Raw genomic sequence first — 20,532 nt, 5'->3', positions numbered from 1 at the left:
ATCACCAACGGGACTCTTCACCTAACCGTTGTTACACCATTAAGATTTATCCACCTAACCCTTACTGCACCATTAGGACATTCACCACCTAATCTTTGCAGCACCGTTAGGAATACCCACCTAATCTTGTATCGTCGTTAGGGAGAGACTTTCGATACAAGTCTCCGACACCACTTATTCGCGAAGTCATCTTGAGGATTCTTCCCTCCCACAACCGAAGCTCCCAGGATCTTTGACTGGCTTCTGCTACGCACCTCGCCCTTCCCATCGAAGTGGAGGCTCTTCGAACTTGAAGGGTATTTTGGTCTTCTTGCAGATGTTCGTCATCACCGGCTCTGATACCAATTGTTGGACTTTTTCAAGCCCATGTCCAACTCTCTATTGTCTGATTAGTACGATATTGTCCACTTTGGGCCCGAAGGCAAAGCCCGCATGGATTTGTTTATGGGACTCCTTTCCAAAAGGCCTCGTACTAATCAGAGTTGGACAACTCTTTTATATATTAGACATGTCTAACTCTCTATTGTCTGATTAATACGATATTGTCCACTTTGGGCCCGAAGGCAAAGCCCGCATGGATTTGTTTATGGGACTCCTTTCCAAAAGGCCTCGTACTAATCAGAGTTGGACAACTCTTTATATATTAGACATTATTTGTCTAAACTTCCAATGTGGGACTTTGTTTGCATTCCACAACATAATACAATTTAGTCAAATAACTTCTTTTTTTCTAACACTTTCATTTTAGAAAAATCAATCGCGGAATCGCGGAAAAAATAGTTAAGCTGCGGAAAAAATTAATTAAGCTGTGAAAAATTTAAAAATTTGCGGAATGATGGAATATTAATGTTTAATTGATCAAAATTTTATATGGTATTCAACTTTTATAAGAAAAATAAATATCAATAATAAAACTAATTATTACATAATATGAAAATAACTAATATTTATTAAAATTACTTAAGCTCTTATTATAATATTTAGCTTATCTTTTAATATGATATTTAATAATAGATTAACATTTCATAATATTATCAAACAAATTATAATGTAACTTTATTTTTAACATAAATATTATCATAAAAAATATTGGTATTTATTTAAAATTTTAAAATGGTATTAGCATATAGTTTAGTAATATGAAAGTGCTGAATCTGTAATTTGTTCTACTATAATCTACTAAAACTCACTTTTCCACTTAATGAAAATTTTCTTTATATTTATGTCAGCAAAAAATCAAACCTGCATTTTTGCTTTCTTTATCATTCCGCATATTTTCTTGATTGGTAAAATACTTACGGAATCACGTAAAAACATCATTCCACCATTCTACAAAGTTACCAATTAAAGCCTAAACTTCAATTTTAATTTATAAAAAAACTATTAAGAATATTTCTAAATATTTCTTTTTGTTCTAACAGAAGGCTATTCTAGAATAAGAAGAATCCAATCCCGCTAGCCAAAACAGTGAAACGAAATCGAAATAAACCATAGCTGAAGACAGATTCCTAGCACGGAGTGCTAACTTGTCTGCCATTTTTTTTGTTCTTGGATATGTCGGATAGCAAAAGTGGAAAAGAACATCTCACATTGCAAGTAGTGAAAGAAGGCCATTATTTTGATGTAGACATTGTAAGACCCGATTCTGGATTCCTCAATCCAGCCAGACTGCGGCCTTACCTGGATTATTAATTCCTTTGTTCCATCTTCTATATCCATATTTTTCTAAGTCATTTTCATGCATATGAAGTTCATCAATCGCAAAGACAACCATAATCACTTAAGAGTAAATCAGTATTGTATAAATAGAAATATGTGATCCAATACATAGATTCAGTTCGCACAATAGGCTATCATAAGTTCATGTTCTATCTGATCTAAACACACATCATCCACAACCTTAGTCTTCATGGTTCTTTGGCCTTACCACGATCCTGGTCTGATCCTGAAACCATACAAATCACAGAACATGAATATACAAACCGATAACCTAACAATCGATCATATTTATGCATGGTTTGGTCCAACTATTCCAATTCCATACAAGTATACCACTAAGTAATATAACCAATCACCATCATTAGAATCTCATCTAAGACAACCCCCATCATATAAATCCATAGCCGGATTACCCTGATGTGATCTAACCCATCGGTTTGATCCTAAAAGCATCCGTCCATGTTTAAGTCCAGCCCATGGCTAAGGACATTCCTAATGAACCGACCAAGGCTAGGTTCATATATAGCCTGCCAATGCACATTCCACTTGACCGCAAATAAGAAGAAGAAGGCGATCAAGCAAGCAAGTCATAGAGATGGATGCAACCCCCACCAATGTATGACATGGCAGTTGATTCCCTTTCTGTTTCGGACGTGTGACATGGCAGTGGCTTCATTTTCTGTTAGCACGTAGCAATAAAAAATTGATGCTGACTCTTCAAAATCTCGCCTACAATTAAAAAACCTCTCTCTACTATGCACCATGAACACGATGAAGATCCTTCGCTAGCTCATGAGATTAGCATATTCTGGAAGAACTTCGCTGTTACTATGGACCTGGAGACTTACTCCATCGGCCATTCCGAGAAGTTTCCGGTGGTGTAAGTCTTCATTGACCTTGTTTCTTGTTCTTTGTTTCGTTTCTATTCGGTTTGTTTTGATCTCTTTTTCTGTTGTTTCTTTAGTTTTCTTCTTTTTCTTTTTATTTCTTTCTTTAATTCTCGTCGGTGTCGCTTTGTCGAAGATTGACGATGCCTGGATATTTTAGTTTATCTCATTTCTGACTCTTTGTGCGGTGACGAAGAACTCAGATGAAGATGCCAAGGTATTTCTGGTTCAATATATTAAGATTATCATTCCCTGTTTCAGTTTTCAATCTCTGTTCGGCATTTATATATTAAGAAGTCAGATGAGATAGATTCTAGCAAAGTGGTAAACATAAACCTAAACGGCATTTTCAATCTCTGTTCGGCATCTTAAACCTAAACGGCACATGCCAACGTCAAGCCAAAACGAGCAACCACCACAGTTTAATCTATACAAATGGATTCAGAGCTAACCACAATTCATAACAGATACCTCTATCCAATCTCAGGTAGATGAGAATGGGAGATTCATTTAGAATATTACTAATGTTGGTGTGATAATAATTCTCGTAATAGTTAATAAATTTTATAAGAAAAATACCTAACTGAATATAAAATATTCTTTAACAAAAGAAACTGTTTTGAAACAAATGTAACATAAATTTGAGTTTAGAGTTGTGCTTCTAGGGTTTACATAATGGTCCAAATTTGCAAACCGATTTACTCCTTTGACTAAACTACTTAAAAACAAAACATTCCTTTAATAAAATCCCTGCTTCTGTTTCTTTGCCGTGTTGACAGCAAAAGAATCGCATGGCCTGGTTGATATATCAAACTACTCATTATCATTTTCCTCTTTGACATTCATCATCTCTATGATCGATCTCACCTTCCCTCTTGCCTCCATCTGCTCCCTTACCTCCAGCTTCAACATCTTGCATAACTTCATCTGTTTTCTTGCCTTTGTCCCCACCAGGTTGTTGTGAACTTCTGATGGCAGGAGAAGCGCAAGTAGTTGCCATCTATGTTTCCCCATTTGAACATAGAGCTGAGCTTACGCTGTTCCAACGCCTCTACAAGAATGTTCAACTCATCTATGGTGTACCTATAGAGAAAACTCCTTTTGTTATACGGACAGGGACAGAGATTCCTCATGTGGCTTAGACACGAGTAACGATCAGCAGAACATGAACACTGGACAGCGGAAAGATACAAATCCACAAAGCATTCACAACATGCCCTCTTGCTCACATCATCAAACCTCTCGTCCATCCTTTGCAGTTTTAGTGGACCACTAAGGAACTGAACTCTGCTCTTCTCCTTCTTGACCCGTGACTACATAAAAGAGAACAAAGGTAGTGAGCAGGTTCCTCATGCTACCAAGACAGGCAAAGAAGAACGATGAACATACCTTAACAGTGTTTGAGAACATCCCCCTTACCACAAGCATTAAACCATCTCATATTGTCTGCTGTTCTTTCTTGGTCAAAGAGTATTCCTTAAGGCATCTCACAGCTTCACTTGCAGCTCCAAACAAGCTTATCATACGATAACAACGATTTTCGTTTCTTCTCTTGATTCTGCAGAGCATCAACTTCCTTATGTGATAACCAATCAAGGGTAGCAAAATTTGCTATCTCCAGACAGTTAAAACCACAGTCAACGGAAGAGTAATACGTCCCTGGAAACAATATAACATACTGTCCACGGTTCTGGACACACAGGGTCACTGTTATACCCTCCATGTGCAACGCATAAGGAGACATTGCCATCACCTGCCAAATGAATTAACCAATAGACTATTAAATGCTATGATAGTATGATAGTCATCAATACAAGAACTCAACACAAGTGATATCTTTGTTGGTCACTCTTGTGTCAATTTTCTAAAAAGAGTGACTGCATAGAAGGGTACTTACAAAATCATAATGTGTTGAAGTAATTACAGAGTCATAACTCTTCTTTGACTGTTCTCCTGACATCTTAGGGATAAAGCTCTCCATGAAAGCCTTAAACTTATGCCGATGACACCCTGCAACAGAATACCACACTCTAGGAGCGCCCGTATGCAGATAGCAGAGCGAGTAGAGTCTCTCCTTCTCAGACTTCTGTTTATCAACAGATATTTATATGAGAGAGTATAGTGATAGCTTGCAGAATAGATGCTATTTCTGGCATAGCCTGACATCAACTATAAAACTTACCCACAGCTGAGAAGACAAGCACATTCCTACACTTAGGCGAGGAACACAAACTGATTCACAGTCGTCAAACGAAAGAAGAGAGGCAGGAAGCTTCGCTGTATTGTTCAGATTCCAACCTGATGTTTTGTACTTGCAAGATCCAGATGTTCCAGATAAAGGAAACCCACTGCTAAACGTGTTGGTATCTATATTGTTCCCATAAAGCACCTATGTTACACCACCAGTTAGTACTATAGTCTTTTTCATATAATATAAAAGCAATAAAATTGATTTTTGTAAACATTACCCCTAATTCAACAAGTGGATTCTCAAGAAGTTTTCTAAACTCTTTTTCAACATCTGCCACCGTCGGCCATGCGTCTACTGATGGAGATGAATACATGGAAGCAAGAACCTTCTCCTTTACGCGAAAATGCCTCTCCAAGTACGAATCTGCAAAGTTCTTGAACGTCTCCAAAGTATACTCATGACCAAATTCTGTTCTACAGAACTTAACCTTGTCAAACGTATCATCATCCTCATCACTATCAGCATCAGGCTCCTTTTTAATCTTCGGGTCATCGGTACGAACTCCATCAAAGATCTGAACTTGAGTGAAAAATCTGGAACCCTCCCATGTTTTTCTCTCCCCAAGAAGACATGGAGGATCCCATGAAGGAGGAGGAACCACACAACAGATTCCATGAGGCTCAGATATGTCACGCAAGCTTGAAATGTAAGAGAGAGTGTCATTGAACTCCTGAACATTAAGTAACTCTATGTTAGAGAATAAGGAAACCTATTCCCTACTTTTTTTTTTCTTTCCATTAAAAGCAAAACTAACCTCCTCGGTTGGGTTAAACACTGGAGCTTCCTCAAGGACTACCTTCTTGGAGACTCTCGGTAGCCGTCTTGGTCGTACCTGTGAAATGAATTTGTAAATACTTTAGTAAAAACTCAATATACATTCTTATACATCAAAAAGCATAGTACAGCTACCTGAATTGACACATCAAGCTTCAAATTGTTCATGCTAAATCATTTAGAGCATACATTATTAACGAAACTAAAACCATAAGTGGCTAGCTAGTAGCCTACTAGTAGTAGGGATATGCAATCCACAACAAGAAACTTTTTATCCTTAACTAACATCTTATACATCAAGCCTAGTGTCTATTAGTATCCATGTTTTAGCACACACTTCAAAAGATCTCCACTTCAAAGAATGTCTTTGGTAGACAAAGATATGATAAAAAAAAACAGATCCACATAAACACATACATGACTAGCTTCACCATTAACCACAAGAGCATAACAAGTGAAAAGACAGGGAAGAGGTAGACATAGTAATGGGACCTCAGGTTTGGTTGTATGATCATGCACAATCCAAGGTCGTCTGTTAACAAGCTTCTGGAAACTATCTGCATCTCGTGTACCGGATCCATTTATCTGCTCTTGTACCTTCCTAAGCACAAACCTTGTTTGAGACTCAAAACCTGGCGGAGGTGACAACAACCGGTCCACATTTCCAGATTTCGAACAACCTTCAAAACCTGGCAGAGGTGACAACAACTTGTCCACATTTACAGATTTCGAACAACCTTCAAAACCTGGTGGAGGTGACAACAACTTGTCCACATTTCTAGATTTCGAGCAACCTTCAAAACCTGGTGGAGGTGACAACAACTTGTCCACATTTCCAGATTTTGAACTTGTGTTCACACCTTCAATGCCCATTAAACCTTACAGCCCAATCCCACCTGCGGTAGATAGTTTCATCATCATTAGTGCCAATTCTAAACATCCACAACAAACCACAGAACAAGTATTATTTAAGTAAAGTTATCCTCTTGGTTGGTCTTGGAACCTTACTCCTAGGCGAACATGATACTATATAGCAAACTAAACAAGCCTAGAGGAAATCAAGACAGTCTCAGATATTTAAAAAGCCAATCTTTACACTAAAGGAAGCTCCTTTTCAATCATAGGATGTAATTCAATGCATGTAAAATCATTTACAGCCCTAGCTAAGATTGATTCTACGCTTCTCGAAAAAGAGTATCGAATCTTAGGATACAAAATCTAACCCGATAATTCTGACATTGAATACTGTTTGTCCATCGAAAAGATCATATTTTTAAAGACAAGAAGCAGAGTAGAACACATACCCAGGAGAACAGAGGTCTGAGGACTTGCAGATATTACCGAAGTAAATGCTTCTGGTCCTTTTTATCAGTGGAGAAAAGAAATAAGATGTGTTCATTTCCTTATGAGTGTTTACCGTATAAGACAGTTTTAGAGGAGAATATTGAAGATTAGCATCTGCAGTCAAACAAGTTTCAGATACATTTCCTAATTTCTTATAAAGAAAAAAATCTCTCAAATTAGAAACAAATTCTCTCTATTTTTTTTTATTTTTTTCTTCTGTTTTTCTATTTTTTTTTAAATAACTTTTTTCAAGATACCCAAAATCAAAATGTTAAAATCATATCTATTGAAAAAATCTTAATGAATATTTCAATTCAAAACTAATGACAATGAAATAAAAATATCAGAAATAATTTAATAAATTTCTCATTTTAAAACTCTTAAAATTTTATTAGATACCCAAAATATGTATGGCAGATTATAAGATTTTATATTTTTGTAATAAATAAATTTAGTTATGTTATTAATTTTCAATAAAATAATAATATATTTTATGTAAACAGTTTAAAATAAAGTTTTTATGCGTGATGATGTTGGATTAGAAGCAGGATGATCACTTCGGTTATTTTATCAGTTCAGCTTGAGTTTGGTTTGATTTGATTAATTCGGTTATAGAATTTTTCCAGCTAAAATAAACCATAGTTAGTTTGATTAGATCGATTTGTGTCTTGATTCTGTTTAACCAAGTTCCCTTAGTTTAATTTTTATAAGAAAAAATATATTTTAAAACAAAAACAAATTATTATAAAATCATGATGTTGGTTGATTATAAAAAATAAATTATGTAAAACATAAAACTGAAATAATTTTTTTAAGAAAACACAAAAAATTTATAACAACACAATCAAATCAAATCAACATGGTAACAATTATCATGACAAAACATTTATTCAAAAGAAGTACATTTGATTGTTATAAAACCTTTTCAAAAAAGTAAATAATATATTGTTATAGATATCTAACAATCAGTAAATTAAATGATAGAAATTCTAGGCAGTGGTAACATTCGCATTTATATATATAAAATGGTATTAAAATTAATTCACAAGCTCAAAAACAGTTAAAATAATTTATTGACAATGAAAAAGTCAATAATAGTTTTTTAAATGAGAAAGGATCGATAATAGTTAATCTATAGATACAAGAAAATATAAAATATGAAAATCATAATATTTAAAATAGTATGTTTTTATTTTAAAAGTCAAACTAGATTTTCAAACTGAAACATTTCCTCGCTTTGATGCAAAATAAAAACGGGAAAAGGAGATAGCAAAATTAAGTAAACACCTTCGTCATATTATTCTCGTCGAATCATAATGGGGGTCATATGGCTTGTTGCGGTTGTTTCCGCTACCCTTGAGTGATAATCATAATGAGGGTAGTTACGGTCATCTCTTTTTCGAGAGCAAAGCTTCTTAAGCCAACTCCAACAAGATCTACTATAATTACTGCCTTGAACGTCTTCACGTTGAGAGATCTGAACGGCTTCAGGTTCATAGGTTTCATATCTGTAGCGGTTGCTTCTGTCTCCAGTCCCAACTGTTTCACAATCACTGAATTCCCAACTGTTTTCCCACAAGATCTGTAAACCGCACTCAGTAATCTTGAAGCTATCTCTGCAGCTAAATTCGAACAAAATATCATTAGCATTCCCATCCACGCTAGGTCTTCCTGGAGTTAAGTTACCATCGCATAAAAACAGGTGTTCCGTCAGAAAATGAGAAACATTCATTGAATCCCACTTAAGTTTCGCAATGGTGACACCTCCCTTGGTGACTACGCAAGCTATATCAAGATGTGAGTAGGTGACTGGCGAAATCAGAAGACAAGCCTTAAATCTTAACCTTGAGTTTCTAGAGAGACCCGTAGGGATGACTATGGAGTTTCCTATAGCTCGGTTAGTAAACTCCGCAGGAATTTCTTTACCCGGTAAGCATACACTGTGGTGAACCTTTTGTTGCATGATTACCCTTCTTGATTCTTCATCCAAGTTCAAACAGTTCTGGAACTCGATTTCCCTCAGTGAATCACTGAAAACAAAACTCACTCTCTCGAGTGATTCACAATCATTTGCATTTATGTACTTGAGAGAAGGGGGAAGACCCAGTAGTGACACTAGTTTTCTGCACTGGTAGACGAAAAGACTTTCTAATCGAGGGAGGCCTATAATGCAATATGGAAGCCTCTCTAGACCGCTATTGCTTAGGTCTAGATGTGTTACACTTTCCGGAACATATGTTAATCTCTTGAGGTTTATGCCACCTATACGAAGCCACTCCAGAAGAGGCAAACAATCACTAATTGATGGATGAGCTTCCATCTGTGTGTTTTCAACATCGAGATCCTTGATATTAATAGAAATATCTGGGTAACTTCTTAATCCTGAGCAGTCACTCATGTTGACTTCCTCAAGAGATGCTAAGTTTATGTTGGTTGGAACAACTTGCAACTTTACACACCCCATCATCATTAATTTTTTTAGTTTGTGCAGATGCCTTATAGAGGAAGGAAGCTCCACCAAACTTGAACAAGAAGTAAGTGTTAATGTCTCGAGATTAGTAGCCTTGGAAAGATCTGGGATTTCTACCAAATGTTGGGAATATCCCAAATTTATATCCTTGAGATTTGTAAGGGGCTGCATATCAAATAATGGAAGGTGGATCATTAAAGTCCTTTGTAATCTTAGGCTTTCGAACTCTTAACTAAAATGAATCATAGATCAAATATCAAACCTGGATTCCTCCCCAGAGCCTCTCGAGGTTACTCATTGGCATATGGAGTTCCACAAGACGTTCCAGCTGAAATGTTGGAGGGAGGCTTTTTCTAGGATATGCATTCCATTGTAGTAATCTTAGACGAGGTAGATATTTCATGTCTTCCGATATCTTCAATGCATTAATATATCTCCCATACATTCTTAAGAATTGGAGATTATGCATTCCCTCAAAGGCTCGACTATTTATAGAGACCTCGCTCTCCTTGGACGAATCAAAAGATATACCTAAGACAGATCCAGTACCCTGACACGTATTTTATAAAAAAAATTAATGACACAAAACCAAAGATTTGTTAAGCAACTTCTCTAAAATAAAATAGGAAGTCATATATTCTTTTATGTAATTTAGGAAGCTAAGCAATAGGCAATAGCCTATGATTACTATTCTTCTCATTCATGTCTATATATATAGGCCTTGATCCGTAGATATCTATATATATAAAAGAATCTTTTCATCCCTCCCATGATGTCTACATCAGCATCCACCTAAGAAATAGGCGAACCCACAGCGTGACACGTCAGAAACTCACCGTTTCACTAAAGAGTGATTTTATGGTTACGGGCTTCTTCGCGGTGGGCTTCACGGTGCGTTTCTTTTGCGGCCCATCGCCACAGTCTTCTACGGGAACCCTAATCAGATGCTTTCTTTCGTGTTCTTCGTTCGTCTTGAATCGGCGCAGAGACTATCTAGCTTCTGTAACGGTGATTGTGGTTTAATCGTCTTTATTCCCCATCCCACTACGAGTCTACCTCTTGCGCTGTCCGTCTGCTAGATTTGTATAAATATGCTGCAGCCTCTGGCGATCCCTTTGATGAAGCTGGTATGGATGAAAACTTCGGAGACGGAGAGCGAAGGGAGACTCTCCACTTTCATCTTCAATACTGTAAGTCATCGGATCACCCTCCCCGGTAGAATCATGTGTCTATTCTGATTACTGTATTTTTCATCAGTTAAAACATCATCATATGGATACTGCCCAAAACGGAGCCAGGTCTGGTGATTTGAACAATCAAATCCGCCGTTCAAAGGTAATATACATCATGATTCTTAGAACAATCGAATCCTTTGCTACTTTTGTTTGATGTGTCCATCATTCTAATATAGATTTGAACAAGCTAATTGGTTCTCATGTTATAAAGACTCATGTTATAGAGTCTTGCTTTAACTCTAGAACTGCTAAAATAAATCATGCTTTTTCTTTTTGTAACAAACACTTGATTTAGATTTTACAAGCTCAATTTTGTATATATAAAACTTGGTTTTGTCTGAGAAAAATGATCTTTTACCAGCCAACAATGGAGTTTCAAGACTTTGTCAGGGACGGATATTCAGAAGGAATCTTTTGCTCGAGCTTCCTTCCTGTCGGTTCGACTAAATTACTCCTCCTTTACGAGATGTAATGATTCGTCACCGTTAATAACCATCTTTACTTCTTCCACCCACGATCATGATGATTAATCATTGACTGCTTCTTATCTCTCTAGATTGTGGATCTCAACCTGTAAAAAGGTCAGCCTTCAACCCTTTAGCATCATCCTCACAATTCTTAGTATTTCTAGAAATTTCTTTTCCAGTATAATGGTTAACCCATCAATCATTCTCTCAGATTTGCAGGCTAGCCGATGTTCTTCAACCGTCAAGGTCTCTGATTTTGGAAAGCGAACACAGTGGAGAGCTGACGGATGTGGACATGCTCCTGCTAAGGTGATTCTGTTTTTAAACAGTTTATGAGCTAAGAACAGGTCTGTGTCTATTGTTGTTCTTTTTTTTTTGCATCCAATATTAAAGATCTTAACTTTTGAGATCACCTTACTTTTTGTCGTTACTTCTTTACTTATATCAAGAGGATCTGTAATCTACTTCATCGGATTTGAGTTTAGATTGTGAATGGAATCACTTAAAGTATATGCTACAGTAGAATCTGTGTGGGTTTGAGAGATACGAGATTCTTATTGTTCTATCATGATCAAATCTTCTGTCCTTTTGTCTCTACAGATTTAGATTTCTGTGTTTAAAAAATTTCAGGGTACTTGAAAAAGATTTCAACGTTTCTTATCATGAAAAGTAGGAAACTTAATTACTGGATTGTTGATGCTTGCTTTCATAAGAGTTGTACTAGCTTTGTGAGCTCATGGTACTTGCTTTCATAAGACATGTATTTTATCTTACAGGTATTTGATCATAAGAGTTGGCGTGTTTGGAGACGTTTGCAATGAAAAGAGATAAATGCGCAAGAGAATGGATGCGGATTATGTTGAATATTATGAATCTTTGTGAATTGGATTTGTTAGGTTAGTGGGAATAATTGTTTTCAGAAAAAAAAAAGGTTAGTGATAATGATGATGATGATAGGTGGAAGGTGATGATGGTACAGTTGTCTTGAGAAACACCAAGTATGGCATGATACGCTAGATTTGATCAAAAAGGGCATGATGCAGTTGATATACACAACATTGTTGCTTTGAAATCTATCTTTTTTTAATGTCTTTCTGCTAATTAATCTCTAACAATTATTCAATCCAAATTCTAATAAAAACATTTCTTCTCATATATAATTTACAAGAATTTCAAATAATACCAAAATATCTTATTATAGCAAAATTAAACTTTTTTCTTTTCAACTAAAAATGATTATAGTAAATTATATTATATTGATATAGCAAGTTAGTTACATATAATATATACATCTATCGGTTATTATACTAACTATAGTCTAAAAGTTAATCATAGCATTTATTCTGAAAATTCTATTGGTTATTAGATTACATGGACTACTTGATCATAAAATAAGAAAACATAAAAATTATAAATAAATATTAAATAGTAACGAACAATACTTTTTTATGTTGTATAACTAATTAAGATATTTATTTATTTTGATACATCCATATAAATAAAGTATGATAATAAAATCGGTTATATTCACCTCACAAAAAAACATTGTTGTAAGTTAGATAAATATTGTTGTAAGTTACATAAATTTTATAATTTTATATTTTAATTTTAAATTATTAATTTTTTAATCCAAATTGAAAAAAAAATATCTTCTGATATTTTATACACAAAACAATTTCTAATAATACCCAAATATCTCATAGTTACAAAATAAATAAAAACTTTATTCTCAACTATAAAGATTATAGTTACAAATATATTAAATCTAATGTTATAAAAAATAAAAATAAAATTTAATAGAACAAACTAAAAAATCACTCTCTATGTTCTAAAAATTATTCACAAGTCAATCTTTTTGGACCACAAATAACTCACCGAATATGAGATCAAAATTTTGTAGAAGAAAACAGCATAAAAACTATTTGTTGCCCTCACAGCATATCAATGTTACGATATTAGAAACAACCTGTTTTGGATAATAGAAACAATTAGCGTAAACAAGTAAAATGTATCTTACCACATATAATCTCTTTTTACTTAAAACTTTATAATGATCATATACATTTTCAACAAATGCAAATCTAAAACACAAACCACAAAATTATACAAAACTTAATAACCTAAATCACAAGTAAAGTATGTTCCGCCCGTAGGGCGGGCCGATTCTAGTGATGATAAAATAATAGTTGTATGCCATTATACTATAGAATTAGTATGATACAAAAACAGTATATATGCTCGAATAAATCAATACTATTAAATTAGCAATATGACCAATTAATATAGGTTGTGTCCAAATTAAATATAACTACATCTAAAATATCTTTATAAATAAAGTTGAGTTTTTATCTCTCCTCAGGGGGAATAATGACACATGGCACTCCTAATTAAATGAAGTGTTTTGGTTTGGTGTCTCGGTTAGCCTTGTGTTTCTGACGCTAGATTTTGTATGGACTTTAATTTTTATTCCAGGCCCAGTGTTGTTTTAAATTATCTCCTGCACATGAGAATATTAGGCTCTAAATGGTGACCAAAGGAATGAGTGGGAAGGGGTAATTCCTTTTCATTCCTCAAATTTCACACCATTCATGTGAAATATTTTTTCTAATGTTCCTTCTCATTCTTTTTAATTTAAGGAATTATAGAAAAATTATTCCTTAGAAATTTTTTTTCTAATGTTCCTTCTCATCCTTTTCTCTACAGAAATGGACTTTAAATACATAAGATTTTTTTGTCAAAAAAGTGGACCCTGTGCTTTTACTCCTCTCGCACATGCCAAGAGCCGGCACTGGTTATGGAGCACATTGTTCCTCTGTTTCCAGAGGTGGAAGATGGTAGTTTGGACAGTCATTATACGTCCACGCCACATCGTTCACTTATGACAGACTTGGTGTCTCAATAGGAATGAAGCAGACTCAACCATTTCAATAGGAATAAAGCGTTGACATGGTCTTACTTATAAAATGAATCACTTCATAATCATTAGGAACCAACCAAGTAAATCATAAATGGTGACAAGTTATGTGTCAACTAAAGGAATAACATCAACAACGTTTTGTATTGATTCACATTTAAGAAGAAATAAACTATGTTATTTCTGAATAATAGGTCCACAAGATTTCAAACTGTTTAACCATCAATAAATTTATTTAAAATCGTATGTATACTGTTGGAAAAGAAAAATTGTATGTGTACCAAAATAAAAATAGAATGCCTAAATATGCATATAATTAGAGTGCAAGTGTTAAGCTAAGCTTGGTATAACCCTTTCAATAAAAAAATCAGAATTTTATATTCGATAGCTAATCAGAATATTTATCAAATTAGATCAAAATTAAATATGTTAATATGTAATAATCATATTATAATTAATTTAGAAGCAACATTTTGAAAACAAAATCCAAAAACTTTATATCAAATAACAAAATAATAAAAAACACTATAAATCCAGATAGTAAAGTAAATATTATAATAACTTCTAAGCTTTTAAGCTATATATATATAGCGAAGTCAAACTTCAACAAATATTGTTATGTGGTGTTTCAAAAAAAAACAAATATTGTTTTGTAAGAATGTCAATGAAAATATAGATAATGATTTTAGGATAATGAAAAAAATGAACGATTTGAATGCATTTTTTTCAAAAAGAAATATGAATAATTACTTTTAGAATGGTTTAGTTTTGTACAAGTTAATCTGGAAAATCCTATAGCCTCAAAATTTTAAGCTCGGAAGACATTTTTTTTTGCTTTACATAGATAGTGTCAGGTGTGTTTTAGGAATAATTGGATTTTGGTTTAGGATTTCAGTTCTAATTTTACGTGTGATAACAAACTAAAATTATTACAAATATTTATTTTGTAATATATGCATATAAGTTTTACCGATTAATACTAAACAAGTACTGCTTGGGAAGTAAAAAAAATCTAGATTAGCTAAAACAATGTTGTGATTTATAATATGTGATAGACACATATCTATATAAACTAAATAACAGAATAAAAATAATCCAAATCAACTTATAAAATTTAATTAATAAACAAATTGTAAAATTATCTACTTTTTAATTTTTACAAAAGAAAATATAGTTTAGTACACAAAAACCTAAAAATGAAACTTTATAAATTAAGAACTCTATAAATTAATAAAATATCATAGTTACAATATTATTAATTTATAGAGTTTTCGGTATATTATTTTCCTGCTTTCAAGGAATTATTTAGGACTTGCATTAAAAACATAACAAATATGTGATATACAATTTAAAAATCCAAATAATCTATAAATATAGATAAACTTTAAAGACATAGATAATTTATGCAACTGAAGGTAATCTTTGACAAATAACAATGTTAGACGAATTGAAATATTTGAAATGAAGTATGTTGTTAGTCCATCCGCTCAAGTGTTTATTTACAATATATACATTTAGAATTTATAACATATGTTAAATATTATGTCACAAAATTGATAAACATTCCGCGCGAAGCGCGGACAAACCACTAGTAACTACATAAAATAAACTATAACTGCATGTAAAATGTAACTGTTCCACATTTGATAACTAACAAAAATCCTATTTTTAAGGTTCGTGTAAGTTTTTGGCAGGGAGAATAATAAAGTGGCGGGTATATTTTGAAATGTTTACTTTAGTTTTACTTACATGCAGTTATAGTTTATTCTCAAAATATTAGTCTTGAGAATAATGTTTTACTTTAGTTTCTATATTTTTATTTTCATTTGACATATAAAATATCAAAAGTAGTTCAGATTATTTAAATATTTTTTTGTAACAAGTTAAGATTTATGAAACTAAACAGAAAATATCAAGACTTAAAAATTCATAATATTTATTTTGTGTAATGTGAATAATAAAATTAAACTTCAAATCTAAAGTAAACAAAAGTAAAACATTATTAATAATTTTTTGATAACAAAACTGAAAAACCTAACTTTTTCATCAAAACATTATAGAAAACAGATTTTAAAAACATAAATAAAAAACAAAAAAAAAAGTAAAAATTATCTATTGGTTAAACCAGTGGTTTAACCGGTAATCGGGTTTTCGGATTTTTGTGATTTTTGTAGATTTTATATATATTCTATTAAATTAGAAACATGACCTATTAATATAGATTCAGTCCAATTATTTTAATAAAATAATTAAAAAAATTTACTAATCATTTATGAAAAATATTATACACAAATATGATTACAAGGAAAAACACAAATATGATTAAATCATAAATATGAAAATTAAATTTCTAAAAAATGTAAAACAAAAAATATACCCGCCCTTTGAAGAGCGGATCAAAATCTAGTATACATATTAAAGTGATTACTAGAGCAGTAATGATTAATAAATAAACTACCATATAAGATTAATATATGATATGTAATTTTTTTTACTTTTTTCTAAATAATATGAATATATTTACATTTATAATATGCGTCCATTAATTTTATATTTTATTGACAATAATAAATCATATTTAATTATATATATTTAAGTATATTTTAAATATAAAATATTATTATTTAAAACAGAAATATTATTATTTTTAAAATTAAATTATTTTAATTTTAAAATAAATTTAATTTTGGATATAAATATATTTTGTGATAATATTAAATAAAATAAATTTATATAATTTATTCATTTTAATTATTATAAATTATAAATGCAAATAGTATATCAAAAGATTCGTATGGAAGCATTTGGAAAATAGCATTTGAAGATCATTTGTATCTTTAAAGTACTGATCCGTTTTTTTAAGGATAGATATATTTTTACTATTTTAAAAAAAAAATATATAATTTTGTTTTTTTAATCATATTTGTGTTTAATATTAATATACTTTGAATAAATGAAATACATAGTTGAATATAATATTTATCAATATGTCATGTTTTTGTTTTAATAGAATATATTCTAATTTTTTTTATAGTAATTACTTTGATAATAAGAAGTATAATGCTTATGTTAAAGTTTTACCAATGAAGACAATAATCTATGTCAATGATAGACGCCAACCCACCAATTGGGATTTATCAACCACTCTAAAGAATATATTGTTCATATATATAGGCATAGGTGTTTTGATAAAAAAAAATATATATAGGCATAGGTGTATGAACTTACTGTATTATTTGCCAGCACATTGTGGATCTCGAAGGCGTCTTCCAAAAATTGACGTTTCCCTGGGTCGTCGGACTGTTTATGAACTATTTTTCTTCCCAGTTGTTGAAGTAGACGATGCATTGTTATCCACCCAGTGGTCGACACATACATGAGAGATCTATCCGCAAGAGTCTTTAACCCATTTTTTACATCCAAGTTACTGTCAGCTAGCATGGTTGTCACACGGTCAACAGCTTGATTGTTGAAGAAGAATGCAATGTGGAGAAACAGAGATTGATCTGTATCCGATAGTTTGTCATATCCCACTTGTAGCACGTCCTCAATCTTTCTATCAAGACTAGATTTAAGCTTAGATAATTGATTTTCCCACTCATCCTTGCTGTCCCCACGCAAAGATAAACCCACAACATGAAGACCTAAAGGAAGATTACCGCAAAGATACGCTATTTGTTTCGCAAGATCTTCATAACCATCCAACGGGGAACTTTGCTTGAAAGCAGATAGACATAAGATCTCAAGAGCTTCTTTTTCGGATGGATAAGCCACATGGTAGATACTGTTTACCCTATGTGCCTGCAGTATCTTTCTATCTTCTGTGGTAATGATGATACGACTTCCTAGACCAAACCAAGATGGTTCTTTAGCCAAGGCTTCTAGTTGTTCAAGATCATCTACATCATCCAGAACAATAAGAACTCTCTGTTCTTGTAGCCATTCTTTTATTGCGCCTAAATGATGTATCTTCATATCCGTTTGCTTCAAAATCTTGGAAAGAAGTTGGCTTTGTAAACACAACTTTAAATCATGGTCATCAATACCATCCCTCCCATAACATTCCTTGAGGTTCCCCATAAAGCATTTAAGTTGAAAATCAGCAGAGAGCTGGTTGAATACAGCTCTAGCAATAGTTGTTTTACCAATTCCTGCAGGACCCTGAATTCCAATCATCTTCACTTCATCACAGTCTAGGCTTATATAAGAGTTTATTTCTTTCAAGTGAGCTTCCATTCCCACCATGCCTTCAAAATCCTTTGATGGTGTAAGATTCAGTTTGTTTGAAACATCAGCAGCAATTTTTTCTATCATCTTAGCTTCATCCTCCCTAGAAAAAAAGTAGCGAGTCTATATTTAAAGAAACACCACCACCACCGAAGTATTCTTAAGAAAAAAAAGAAATATTTCATTCAAATACAAAAAAAAAAAGAAAAAAAAAATTTACGTACCAGTTTAAAGAGTGTTTCTCCGGCAATTGTTGCAACATACTCCAAAGCTTCGATCCATATTTTCTTCTCCCCTTCCGTTTTCCCTTCACAAGTTTTTTGAATGCGTTTCCAAACTCTCCCCTCTGCTTCCGCACATCGGACGGATCAACATGGTAAAAAATCGTCATCACCATTTGACCCTGATCTTCTCTGCATTTCAAGATTTCAACTAATTCATCTAAACACCAGCTTGAAGAAGCGTAGTTCTTTGATAGCAATACGATTGAGAGCCTCGATTCCCTAATGGCTTGTACGAGTTCAGGTCCAATCGTGTGGCCTCTCTCCATCTTCTGATCCTTGAACGTTGTGATCCCTTTTGTTGCAAAGTTATTGTGTAAATGACTGAGAAATCCTTTACGTACTTCTGGACCATGGAAACTCGTAAAGACATGGTATCTCCTGATGTGGGACGAACAAGAAGCCATGAGAGATAGGTAAAGAAAAGTTAAAGGAATATATCAGAGAGTTGCATTGGTTTACAAAGCTATCTGCGGAGGAGAGAAAAGAGTTTTAATTTACTTAGGTAAACACAAAGAGACAGCCGGGAAATTTCCGTATTAGAAAATTAATGCTGATTGGTTGAATTAGTCTTTTATGTGATGACGAGTTCTGCTTAAGAAACTTTCTCTTGGTCGACGCCTCGACTACATGTATTGATTGAAACACACAACTAACGTGGTGTGAATTTGTATTTCAAGGAACCAGCTCTATATAAATAATGAAACAAAGGAATAATTTCTTCTTGTGAAACTTGTCTACATATAAGGAAGACTTTTCTCTTCTTGTGTGATTTCTTAGAAAAGCTTAGCAGTACATATAGAATTGGTCAAATAATTATTAGTGCTTAACATATATAAAATTGTTAATCTTACAAATGGGGTCCTGAAAAAAATAACCATAGACTTATGAATCAATTGACTTGGTTTTTCTCATACTATCTATCTCCTTAAAAGTATACATTGTCTACAGATAATCTTGAGAAATTACATAATATATATTTTTAGTTTATTTTCATAAAAAACCTTCCAAAAAAGAAAATGATATTTTTTTTATTAAAAATTAAAAATACATTTATACCATTAAGGTTAACTAATCTAAACTTAGTGTTTAGAATTAGTGGTTGCGGTTTAAAATTTTAAAAGTACAAAGAATAATAAAATAAAAATAATATTATTAAAAAAAAATAGTTTCAAAATGCTTTTTTTGAATTTCAAAAAATACATTTTAAAAAACTATTGACAAAAGTTTCAAAAAACAAAATTGTAAAAGTTTAAATTTGAAAATATATAATTCGAAACAATATTTTTTAATTTTTATAATATTATTATTATCATTATTATTATTATTATTATTATTATTTATAATTTATCTATCTATAAAGCAAGGGGTTGTATAAGAGTTTTTTAGTTGAAAGGTCTTTTTGTCATTTTCTATTTTAAGGATTCTTTTGTTGACAAAAAACTAAATGAATTTATTTGAGAGGATTCCCTAACAATATTTTAATATTACGAGGTATATTAAGGATCATGCCACTAAATTTTTTATGCATTACTAAAAAAACTCTTATACCCATTGTCGTCTATGTTTTTAATCAAAAAAATAATGGAAATATATTTTAGTATATTTTTAATCAACCACCATGCTTAAAATCGAATTACACTATTTCTTTCTCATTTTCTTATGCACTAAAAACAACATGGCTTCCACTTTCTCTTTATATTCATCCAAAAAATCCAAGATTTTGATTCTAAAATTTTTATGGTTCATTGAACAATTTAAGCTTAAAATTCTTTGTGGATTACTTTTGTTTGAGCTTCTGGGTGTTTGGAGAAGATTTTATGTGTGTTAAAGAAGCTATCTCACTGGTTGAAACTATGAAATCAGTTTTTTCAGATTTGTTCGTCAGACAACTTCCACGGAAGTCTTCTAGCAGTAGAAGGCTTACACGGAAATGCAGAGATCATTTTTGCAATTGATTTTT

At 32.5% G+C, this 20,532-nt stretch overlaps 1 protein-coding gene and 2 pseudogenes across 2 annotated transcripts; 1 reads left to right on the top strand and 2 right to left on the bottom strand.

Moving 5' to 3' along the window:
• Positions 1 to 3,188: 3,188 nt before the first annotated feature.
• On the bottom strand, positions 3,189 to 7,092 carry LOC130502206 (probable inactive lysine-specific demethylase JMJ19; annotated as a pseudogene).
• A 997-nt stretch (positions 7,093 to 8,089) lies between these two features.
• On the bottom strand, positions 8,090 to 18,976 carry LOC108835647 (disease resistance protein RML1A-like; annotated as a pseudogene).
• On the top strand, positions 10,216 to 12,248 carry LOC108839131 (uncharacterized). 2 transcript variants are annotated; one of them, XM_018611958.2, is made up of 6 exons: positions 10,216 to 10,635; positions 10,703 to 10,780; positions 11,042 to 11,148; positions 11,237 to 11,261; positions 11,359 to 11,456; positions 11,924 to 12,248. In XM_018611958.2, exons 1-6 carry the CDS (start codon positions 10,537 to 10,539, stop codon positions 11,976 to 11,978), a joined length of 462 nt encoding a protein of 153 aa, XP_018467460.1. In that variant the 5' UTR covers positions 10,216 to 10,536; the 3' UTR covers positions 11,979 to 12,248. The 2 variants fall into 2 exon arrangements, with proteins under 2 accessions (XP_018467460.1, XP_018467462.1); XM_018611960.2 differs by having other exon boundaries at positions 10,218 to 10,635; positions 11,359 to 11,494.
• Positions 18,977 to 20,532: the final 1,556 nt, after the last annotated feature.

This window comes from Raphanus sativus, unplaced genomic scaffold, assembly GCF_000801105.2.
Source record: "Raphanus sativus cultivar WK10039 unplaced genomic scaffold, ASM80110v3 Scaffold0447, whole genome shotgun sequence".
Lineage (NCBI taxonomy): Eukaryota > Viridiplantae > Streptophyta > Magnoliopsida > Brassicales > Brassicaceae > Raphanus > Raphanus sativus.
This window is presented reverse-complemented; position numbering and strand designations above follow the sequence as displayed.